This window comes from Egretta garzetta, unplaced genomic scaffold, assembly GCF_000687185.1.
Source record: "Egretta garzetta isolate BGI_Z169 unplaced genomic scaffold, ASM68718v1 scaffold100, whole genome shotgun sequence".
Lineage (NCBI taxonomy): Eukaryota > Metazoa > Chordata > Aves > Pelecaniformes > Ardeidae > Egretta > Egretta garzetta.
Window position 1 is genome coordinate 1,148,534 of NW_009258265.1, and position 11,151 is coordinate 1,159,684.

Sequence of the window (11,151 nt, forward strand, 5' to 3'; positions counted from 1 at the left end):
TGGCTCGGCAGGGGCGCGGGGAGGTGGGCCGAGCCGGCGGGTACCGCTGCCGAAGTTGGGAGGAAGGTCTGGCTCCGTAGTGCAAGTTGTCTGGGATGGTGGAGCTTCAGGGAGTTGTCCCCACCCTGAGGAGGGGACGTGCTGGTGGCTGCAGGAGACTCAAGCAGGTCTGGTCTGAGCAGGGACTGGCAGGGACTTGCAGGCAAACCTCGCAAGGGCGCGTTGCCCCACGGTACCCTGGCAGGAGGCAGGCAGCGCAGGCAGTGCAGGCAGCTCTGGCTTAGTCCTTCAGCAAAGACTGTGCTTTCCGTGATGGAGAGTGATGCTGTCATTGCTGACATGATGAGATTGGAAAAGTGTCGGTGGGACCTCTTTAGAGATTGCTGGTTTTGGTGGCTTCTTGACTCTCGAAAGTGCTCAAGGTACCTCCGGGCAAAGACGTGTTCTTTTCTGAAATGCTGCAGCTTGAGGCACAGGGCTGTGGGCAGGAGGCTTTTGCTCTGCTAACGCATCCCCAGGCACCAGGTTCTCGCTGTGCTGTGTGTATCCAGACAGCCTGGATAAAGCTGCTTCCCAAAATTACAGATACGATGAGGCAAAAGGTGCCTGTGTTCTCAGAGGCTGTGCTTATGGCAAGTTGAACACATCTGTAGCATTATCAGATGTTCTGGGACACCAGCGCTGCTAAAGGCTTTGGTTATTCCCAGGTTGAAGCTGCATGGTGTGCTGCAATGTCTCAGGTGTACACGCATGGAAGATGTGCATTGAGGACAACCTGATGACCCACCACTTTGGTGGAGCCTGGTCCAAGTTGGGGCAGCCCAGCAGATGCAGGAGCAGTGGCAGCCAAGCCCCTCCAGGCACCCCATTCTAAAACCTGCAATAAGGTCCTTAGGGATGGTGAGAAGTGCCACAGTGAGCCTTGGGCATGCACGCAAAATCCCAGTCCCTCCCATGGTACGACTGATATGGACATAGACCCATAGGTTTCTGCCCCAGAAAGTGGTTGCTTTGTGCACCCCATTGTAGAAGTCGGTAAAACTCTTTAGGTCTCCAAGGATAAAGGTTTAGCAGTAGCCAAGAGGTGCTGTAGGAGAGGAAGGACCACCTATGGCCCAATTTGCAAGCCCAGCAGCTCCTGGTGCAGAGCACATCGTCCCTATAGATGCCAGCACAGGACCCCGGGCACCAACCCTCGGTGGTGGCCTGAGCTCTTGCAGCAGGTGAGGGAAGGGCAGGTCCAGTGGTGGGATGTAGGGGTACCTCGGAAAAGTGAAAAGTGTGCGGCAAGGCACGTACTCCAGGCAAGCCTAAGCCTAGGGTCTCCTCTTCTCTTCTTGCTCTGGCCTGCTTCCCAGCTGCGCAGCATCGCCTTGCAAACCGCCCTGCGGCCGCCCAGCTTCCAGCAGGAGCTGGTAGGAGGTAGGAGCTGCCAAGTCCCCAAGGACTCGGTCGCCCCACCGCAAAGCAGGTCCTGGTCCCGGCTGGAGGTGACCTCAGGAACCGCAGCGCTTCCCAGCCCTCTGCCCCTCCTCCTACCTCCCCCGGCTCCCCCTCCTTCCCTCCCAGCACGCGAGGACTCCTTCTAATAAAACGCTTTCTCCTGGCTGTCTTAAAGCCTGGTGGTGACTCCCTGATTTTGAGGGACTTGAAGACATCGCCCAAGGAGAACTGTGTGCAGTCAGAGACCGAATCCCTCCTGGAAAAGGAGCGGAGGCCGAGCCTGGAGGCCAACCCCACCCTACAACACTCGTCCCCGAAACAAGAGCCTCCCTTGCTGGGCCCACGAGGGTCGTACTCTGCGTGGGGTTTCTTTCGGTCTCGCCCTGGGGGCAGCTTCCACAGCCTCCGCAGGGTCTCCTCCTTGGACAACTTTGAGGCTGCGAGGTCTGAGTTCCAGAGAAAATTCAGGGAAAGGAGGGCAAACTCAGGTAGGGGAAAAACCCCGGAGTTGTCGGTCCTACTACGGGAGCTACGGTCCCGGGCAATGGCCCCGGCACATCGCGGGGGGGAGGTCTCTTACCTTGCACTGCTTTTCCCTCTGCAAAGTGGAGATAAGCTAGGGTCTTCTCCCCAAAACCCGCTGGTCTCCATGTGATTCCCTGCGTAGGCAGGTCCAGCTCTTTGGGTAGAACCATCCGTGGTGTTGTGCGTGAGACGTGAGACCGCGTGAAGTTGCATTTGGCTGCCCCCCATGAGGGGCAGCCCCATGCCATCCCACCTCCACGGGAGGGAGGGAAGGGCTCTGCAGGCATGTGCAATGTGAGCTGTGTCCATGTGTTGGAGGTGGACGAGACACCAGCCAGGCCACTCTGTAGGGCTGGAGGAGACACACCTTGACCATGGTGTTCATGTCCAGACCTCTTGTTCTTGTGAAAGTGATGATGACAAATAAGATGGAGGTCAGACAAGAGAAGCCTCAGTAACTGGGGATGGAGGGAGATCAGTCTGCGATGTCTTGCTTGAGAAAATGGGTGGGGGATCATGATCCTCAAATAGTGACAGGTTATGGACCCTTAGGAGAGGACACAACAAGAGGGAGGGAAGGGGAATGAGCAAGGAGGAGAAGGGTGGCAGCAGGATGGCTGGTGCTAACTGGGCACCTTCACAATGTCTTCAGACACCTCCTGCCTGTGACACCTCTTGGGTCAATGTCAGAGTGCAAGGGATAGAAGGGGTAGAAAACTGAAAACCCTGCCCCGCCTGTAGGAGACAGAGATTGGGACACAGTGGTTATGGTGCTTGGGGATGTTCCTGAAGCCCTGGGTGTGCGCACATGCTCCCTTCTATGACTACACATTGCCACAAGCCTGACGATGAACCAACCACCTCTGGGGCTTCCTCCCTGGTCATGCATTGGGGTGACCCAGAGAGGCAGGTTCCCAGGGAAAACTGCAGGGATCCAGCCCCACTACAGCTCTTCTTCAAGAGAAAGCTCTGACCTCCCTACTGGGAGCCTGAGGGTGGAGAATACATCTGAGTGGGGACATCATCCAGCTCCTGGCTCAGTTTGGTGGCCAAAAGCCAAGGCAGCAGCTCAGGAGCTATGTTGGTCAGGCTGAAGCATGCAAGGGTGAAGGAGACCCACCTCCTCCTTCATCGGTTTTCATGCCATCCCTCCCTTGTGTGTCTCATTGGGGCTGGTTCCCAATGCGCCACAGTCTTCAGGGGTAGCAAAGGATATTGGGTGCCTCTGTATTTTGGCACCTGCTCTGAGCCCCCTGAAGGAGGTTTAATGGTGCAAAGATATGTGATGTATCTGAAAAGCAGCCCCCTCTCGGGCATCTTGGGTTGGGCATCCCATGTCTGAGCCACCCTGAAGAAGCCAAGCCTTTATGGCAAGGCAGACATTGGCACCTTCTGGTGGCACCTTCTGGTGGTCCCCAGCTCCTGGATGTCCTACACTGAGGTCAGGGCTCTGCAGATTGGCTTGTGCTCACACTGCTCTTCTCAACGCTCCTCTCCATCCTCTTTCAGAGGCTTCCCACGTCAAACCCAACCCCCCAAACTCCACCTCGGACTCAGACCTCATGAAGTACCGGACCATCAGTCAGATTCCCCAGTTCACACTCAACTTTGTGGAATTCAACCTGGAGAAGCACCGCTCGGGCTCCACCACAGAGATTGAGATAATTGCTCCCCACAAGGTGATGGAGCGCACCCAGAACGTCACCGAGAAGGTCACACAGGTACGTGGGTGGTGAGATGCCACCAAGGCAGTGGTGGGGTGGTGGTGCTGCCACTGGGGTACAGTCACAACCATTCCTGTGGCTTTTGGAGGAGAGGAGCTGAGAGGGCAGTGATACCTGGAGTTTCCGTCCTAGGAAATGCCGGTATCCCTGTGTTTGATTTTTACCTCTTCCTCTGAATGGTTGAAATGCTCTTTTTTTTCCCCCTAAATCAGTATTTCTGGTAATTTGTGGCCAGGGGACCACTGGCATGAACTGCTCATGGTGTGGTGGTGGCCTCGAAGGGGACACAAGCATGTGGCTTCATTTGTGGGGGAGGCTCTGGCCACTGTTTCCTGGCCCCCAACACCAGGGATGGAGCTCCCAGGGCATCACTGGCCCCAAGGTGCTTGGCCGGGGACCCCGCGTGGCCACTCCAAGGGCCACAGGATCCCCTGGGAGACAGCAGGTGGCACTGCACTGTCACCAACACGTGTGGCACTGCCCTGTCACTGCAGGGGACGCGGGCATGTCAGTGTGTGTGAAAGGTGCTGCTGCATCCTGCAATCCCAAGCAGTAGCAGTGGGGAAACTGAGGCACGGGAGAGCCACGATGTACAAAATACGTCTAAGGGCACCTCCCAGCAGCTGAGGGCCGATTTAGTGAAGATGCGGCCATCTGACCCCAGAAAAGCCTCTGGGCTTGACAGTTTGCTCCATCGGAGTGGGGGGCTCTGCGGGATTTTCCTCCTGTCTTGGTGCTGGCAAACCTCTACCCTCACGGCCTCCATGTATGGTGGACAGGGTCCCCACTCCCCACAGCACGGGGCAGTTTTTAGGTTTGTTGTCCCCCTGGCTTGTCCCCTTCATCCCGAAGTCTGCTCAGTCCCTCTGATCTCGGGGTGACTGCAGTGACGCAGGATCAGCCCCTGAACACCCCAGCGAGCAGCCTCCATGCTCCCGTCCACATCACAAGGGGCACCCACACACTGAGGACCATTGCTGCGTGCTGGGGTGACGCTGGCACCGTGGCACCGGCCCCTCCATGCATGGTTGTGGGGTAATGGGATCGGAGCTGATGGGTGGTGGCTGCAGGGCCCCGCGGTGCCGCCGCGTGGCACCCACAAAAGTCGCTGGAGCTCTCCTCCCCAGTGCATCTTCCCATGGTCTCAGGGGACCCAGGCATCCTGCCTGTCCTCACCCCAATGTGCCCCGCGCCTCCTGTCAAGCCACATCTCCCCACTCCTGGTCGCTAAATAATTCATGGATGAGGCAGAGACAGTGGCGCGACACCACTAACGGCGTCTAAAAATACCGGCTGGCGGGCAGGGAGGCAGGCAGAGGCTGGTCAGGGTGGTCCAGGCCCTGCAGCAAGCAGGCAGGGAGGGCAGGTCACAAGTGCAATGAATGCACTGGGCTCAGCCTGCCAGGGCTGCAGCTCTGAGGCACGGCTGGGGGCACATGGGGACACCGTGGGGTCGGTGCCACCAGGCTGGGGTCCTATCTTGCAGGTGGCACCTCTCCCAGTCCCCCCCAAACTGCCCCATGGGCAGTGGGTGGTGGTGGAGCTGGGCAGGAGGGTGCTGGGAACAGGGTGGGGGGCTGAGTTGTGTCAGGATACGTGCTGGGAGGGACACCGGGTCAGTGCCTTCCTGCAGCCAGCACTGTGGGCCTCATCCTGCCCAGCCCCTTGTGCTTGAGGGTCTCCTGGTGACTCTGGCGTGGCACCCTTCCCCAGCTCAGTGTCCCCCTCCCCATCCCCAGCATGGACCAAGGGAGGAGGAAGGCTCGTGGCCACTGGGCCCCTCAGGGCACGAGCAATGGCCTGGGTTAGCCAGGGCCGTGGGAGCCTCCCCCCTCCGTCACCCACAGCCCGCACGCACCCTGCTCCCTCCTCCCTCCCTCCTCCTCCTCCTCCCTCCCGTGGCTGCCTCGGTCCCTCGCTTGCCACCCAGCACCCCGCTGCCAGCGCCCAGCACCCCGCACCATGAGCCTGCGGCTGCAGCTGAAGCCGGTAAGTGCAGAGGGAAGGGGCACCCAGCAGGATCGCCACGGGGGGCACCCGGCACTGCCACCCGTGGAGACTCCTGGGGCACCCAGGCCACCCAAGGCTGCCACCCACAGCCCTCCCCGTCCCCGAGGGGCAGAGGGGGACAAGGCTGCAGCTGCTCCCTGGCTCTGCATTGGTTTGGATGCTCTTTTGGGGGTTGTTTCTTTTCTTTTTTCTGCCTCAAATCTTTGGGGCTATGTTTCTTTATTAATTCCTGCCTGGAAAACATGGGGGCTTGACCTGCTCTTGCTTGTGCCGCCAAGAGCCGAGTGCCAGGAGCAGGGATAAGGGGCAGGGTAGGCATCCCAGCGTGGGGAGCAGCATCTGGGGGCCTGAACTCAGGACTGGCCCCATAGAGCTGCCTCCATCCGGGCAGGATGGGAGGATTCGGCTGCTGAAGGTGGGGATGTTGCTGGTTTTCCCAGACACAAGGTGTAGGAGCCCGTCTTGGGTCTGCTGGGCACATCTTAGCTTTGGGACCAAGTGTTTTACCGGCATTGCCTTGTCCCCTTCCCCACCGTCCCTGCAGAAGCCAGTCCCCAAGCCCAGCCGATGCCTCATTCCCCTCCGCAACGATTGCGTTTGGGTCACTTTTTCCAATCCCTCCCCTCTCCATCTGCCAGCGACGTCGGCGCCTCCCGCTGCCCCATTGGTGCTCTCGTCCCCACGGGGGCCCCAGCATCGATTGGGTTTGATTAATCCACGCCAGGCTCCTGAATGCCCTTCGCAGCCGCATGTCTCCCACCCGCCCGGCTGAGTGCATGCATGCCTGCGTGGGCGATGCCACGGCCCCGGTGCTGCGTCCGCTGTGCCGGTCGCTACCTGGGCGCATGGGGTTGGGGGCCCCCACGGTGGATGCCCGGACTTCGAGAGTCAGCCGCCACCTGGGGCGCCGGGCAAGCTGCAGGCAGGTAGGAGCCAGGGGCCCCCCCAGGGTGTGGGACCCACCGACGCCCTGGGGCTGCGGGATGTGGGAGCAGCTGCTCGTGGTGGGATGGGGCTGTGGGGCTGGATCTGCTCTGGGTTGCAGTACCGGGAGCCCTTGGGAAGCCCTTGAACTCTTGAGGTAGATGGGTGTCAGCACAGGAAGGATCAGGCCCTTCTTCCAGATCTGTTGCCAGAATCGTGGTGGCGCCCATCACCGTGGCCTCAGGGCATGTGGAGCTTCCTCTCTCCTCTCCTTCACAGCCCAGCAAAAAGCACTTTTTTAGCTGGGGGCTTGGTGCAGGGAAAGGGCACCGAGGTGCCCCTCACCCTCCTCTGCAGGTGGCACTGATGGCCAGCACCGTGGGGACACCCAGAGGACAACAGAGCAGCAGGGGCAGGCAGGGAGGCTCCAGCTGCCCCCAGCTCCAAATAAGCCCCTTCATGCCAATGTCTCTCAGCATCCAAAGCAGGACAGCCCCAGCCTTCCCAGTCCCCAGAACCTTGCATTGTGTGCCCAGGGTGGCTTCAGAGCCCACCAGTAGCTGGCGTTGGTCCTGGAGGGGGGAGCTGGGATGTGTGGGGACTCACTAGTGCCGTGGGAACGTGTCCCCATGAGGGCAGGCAGACCTCGGGACACATGACAATATGGGAGGGTGCCTGCGCCCATGAGATGGTGTTTGCACGTTGGTGGCTGCAGGTCGCCCCCTCTCTGGGGATGCTCAGATAGGAAATGGGCATTGCCTGAGGCCAGGCCTTGCTGTGGGTGGCCCAAGATGTCCCCTCTGCTGGGAGGACAGCTGTGCCAGAAGGACATCAAGGGAACGAGAAAGAAAGGCACTGTGCCAAAGCTTGCAGGATTCCTAACGTGCTATCACCTTCAGGGCCAGGCCATTTCACAGCCACGGGACTGCTTCTCCACGCTTGCTGTCCCCAGAGCCCTGTGCCAGGGACACCCAGCAGCTCCTGAGCTGGTGGCACTGAGCTGAGGGCACAAGGAGGCATGGTAAGAGGCACTTTCTGCCCTGCCAGCATGGTAGGGTCTTACAGGCACAAAGCAGGTAAACACTTGCCCCAAGGGTGCTCTGGCCATTAGACATGGACAAGGAGCTGGGCAGACCTTGGTGTCAGCCACAGTGGGCAACTCACCTTGTGGCCTCCTGGACAAGCAGACGTGAAGGTGACAAAGGCAAAAAGGGTGTAGGAAACCCACTGCACTCTCCTCACTGCCCTACCAACACATGGGAGCCCCTTGCCTGACTCCTGGCCTTATCCAACCTCTCACCTCTCTCCTGATCTCCCACCCTTCTCACACCCATCTCAGGTGCTGTCCCTCGGTGCTGACGTCCTTCCTGAGTACAAGCTGCAGGCACCACGCATCCACCGATGGACCATCCTGCACTACAGTCCCTTCAAGGCCGTGTGGGACTGGCTCATCCTTCTGCTGGTCATCTACACAGCAGTCTTCACCCCCTACTCGGCTGCCTTCCTGCTCAATGAAGAGCAGGTGGAGGAGAAGCACTGGGACTGTAGCTACTCCTGTGACCCACTCAACATCATTGACCTCATCGTGGACATCATGTTCATCGTGGACATTGTCATCAACTTCAGAACCACCTACGTCAACATCAACGACGAGGTGGTGAGCCACCCTGGCAAGATCGCCATCCACTACTTCAAGGGATGGTTCCTCATCGACATGGTCGCTGCCATCCCCTTTGACCTGCTCATCTTCCGCTCTGGCTCTGATGAGGTACAGGCAGGGCCTGGAGGTCCACCAGGACAGGAGGGGACTCATGGATGGATGGGGAGAGATGTATGGGAGAGAAAGAATGGGATATGGATGGCTTGATATAAGTGGTGGATGGCTACATCTGCAAGGAGAGGGGTGGGTAGCTAGACGGATGGGCAGGGATGTCATTACAGGTTTTTATTAAGCAGCTGGGCCCTGGGGTTTTGTTTAGTAGGGTCAGACAGCCACACAGACCCTACCATAAGTGCTGAGATCATGTCTCACTGGACCCACTCCCCTTGCAGGGGCCGATCCAGCAGAGCAGGCTGGGAGCTCAGTTTAGGGACTGGCCCCACACACCAGCGAGGCTGAATTTGGGGTCACATTGCCAGCCAGACTCAAAATGTTGGCAACAAGATAGCCCCTGTGGTTACTGTGCTACCTGGAGGCCCCACCTCAGCTAAGAGCTCATGGGATGGGGTGAAAGGCAGCTGTTTTGGGAGCAACGGTTGGCAAGGTGAGGACCCACCAGGAAACATAGGGTTGGCCTCGGCTCCTCTCACTTGCTCACCTGCAATCCCAGGGCTTGTTCCCTTTATTGTCAGCAGAGGGAAATTGCGCTTTCTGTGGCATGATTCATCTAACCTATTTCAGATGTCCCCTCCAGGACAAGGTGATTCATGGTCTAGAAGTGCATTTTTATCCTTCAAAGGGAGCACAACTAGGCTGGAGAGATGCCTTTGGCCAGATTTATCTCCTGCTTGTCCCTGAGGTTTCTGACCTCTCCCCTGCAGACCACCACGCTCATTGGCCTCCTGAAGACTGCCCGGTTGCTGCGCCTGGTCCGCGTGGCCCGCAAGCTGGACCGCTACTCCGAGTATGGAGCAGCCGTGCTCTTCCTGCTCATGTGCACCTTCGCCCTCATCGCCCACTGGCTGGCCTGCATCTGGTACGCCATCGGCAACGTGGAGCGGCCCTACATGGAGCACAAGATTGGTTGGCTGGACAACCTGGGTGACCAGATCGGCAAGCGCTACAATGACAGCGACCTCTCCTCTGGCCCATCCATCAAGGATAAATACGTCACTGCCCTCTACTTCACCTTCAGCAGCCTCACCAGCGTGGGGTTTGGCAACGTCTCACCCAACACCAACTCTGAAAAGATCTTCTCCATCTGTGTCATGCTGATTGGCTGTGAGTGTCTGCCCGTGTCCCGCTGTCCCCATCCCTGCCTTGGAGGTCGGAGGGGCTGCTCTGGGAAGAAACAGGGAGAGACCTGCCAGGCTATAGCATGTGGGGTTTTAAGAGAGCATCTCCCTCTGCCCGAGCCTCTTCTGCACAGACAAAAGGATGGGGAGGTAGATAAAAATACGGATTTCAGAAACCCACTGGTTTCAGGTCCATGGTAGATAAGGGCTTTGGAAACCCACTGATTCCAGGTCTGAGGTAGCTGCACACGCATTTCCCCATGTCCTGCTGAGTCCTGCCCTCTCGTTGCAGCTCTGATGTACGCCAGCATCTTTGGCAACGTCTCCGCCATCATCCAGCGCCTGTACTCGGGCACGGCCCGCTACCACACACAGATGCTGCGGGTTAAGGAGTTCATCCGCTTCCACCAGATCCCCAACCCCCTGCGTCAGCGCCTGGAGGAGTATTTCCAGCATGCCTGGTCCTACACCAATGGCATCGACATGAATGCGGTGAGTATGGGGCGGGCAGGCCCCATGTCCCCACAGCACCTTGTCCTGAACAACCCGGAGTCCAGCTCTGGCTCCACCCAAACATTTCCATCCTTTTGACCAGGGTGGAGAGGAGGCAGGAGAAGACTTGGGAGGCTGGAGACAGAGTCTGTCTGCCCATCCGCCCCCTGCATGCCCCTTTCTCCTTCTCCCCTTCTGTCTGTCCACCCCTCCACATCTACACAGAGGTTTTCCAGGGCCATGGTGGCATTTCTTGGCCAGAGAACGGGTTTGCTGCCAGCGCGCTGGTGAGGAGCTCAGAGCCCTCGTCGGCGCTGAGCACTTTCAGGCCTGAGTCTGTTGGTGTCACAGAGCCGCCGAGCCGGTATCGATCCAGCTCCTCTCCACACCGCTGGTTGCTAAGCAAAGTGCATCCCGCTCTCGGCAGCAGGGAAAGGAGGGCATTTAAATAAACCTCGATCCATTTTAATTAGAGCCCGGAGAGGCGGCTGTTTGTTAGCAAAGAGGGGATCAATAGCGAAGCCGCACTGCGGGGGTGAGGAGGGGGCTCAGCCGGGGAGTCCCGGGCTGGGGACAGGGTGGTAGGACTTGGCTCACGGCCGCTGGGGCCAGTGCACAAATGTGCTGGCTCAGCTGGCTGCAAGGCAGAGGAATGAGAAAGGACAAGGCAAGGAGAGAGATGGGACCTGGTACTCCCCGCCTCTCGGCCCTGGGCAGGCTGTTTAGCCTGCTCATTCCCAGCTCATGCTCCCTTTTTTCCTAAGACTTGATCCTTCTCCATCCCTGGGCACCACTGGGACATGGACTAGCATAAATTCAACCTCTCCATCTTCAGCTGCTGCTGCCTTGTTAAACAACTGAGCAGCATTTGGGAGTTTGCTGCTGAGAGAGCTTTGGGCTAAACCTATCCCATGGAGGAGACACCCTGGGCTGGACATCGGTGGCAAGAACTAGAAGCAAAGCTATGGCACCCTACCAAGCACAAGTTCTCCTGGCTTAGTGCAAACCCAGGTCACAAATCCCCTGCGATGAGCTGAGCTTGCAGCTTGGAAATGCTGCCGCTCACACCAATTCCTGC

At 58.7% G+C, this 11,151-nt stretch overlaps 1 protein-coding gene across 1 annotated transcript in view; it reads left to right on the forward strand.

Annotated features, from left to right (window-relative positions):
- Window positions 1-11,151, forward strand: part of KCNH6 (potassium voltage-gated channel subfamily H member 6) — a 23,325-nt gene that overhangs the window by 5,899 nt on the left and 6,275 nt on the right. The window contains exons 2-5 of the mRNA XM_035903594.1: window positions 3,478-3,689; window positions 7,966-8,394; window positions 9,168-9,567; window positions 9,874-10,073. Of these exons, the coding sequence (XP_035759487.1) occupies window positions 3,478-3,689; window positions 7,966-8,394; window positions 9,168-9,567; window positions 9,874-10,073 (1,241 nt within the window). The remainder of the gene's footprint in view (window positions 1-3,477; window positions 3,690-7,965; window positions 8,395-9,167; window positions 9,568-9,873; window positions 10,074-11,151) is intronic.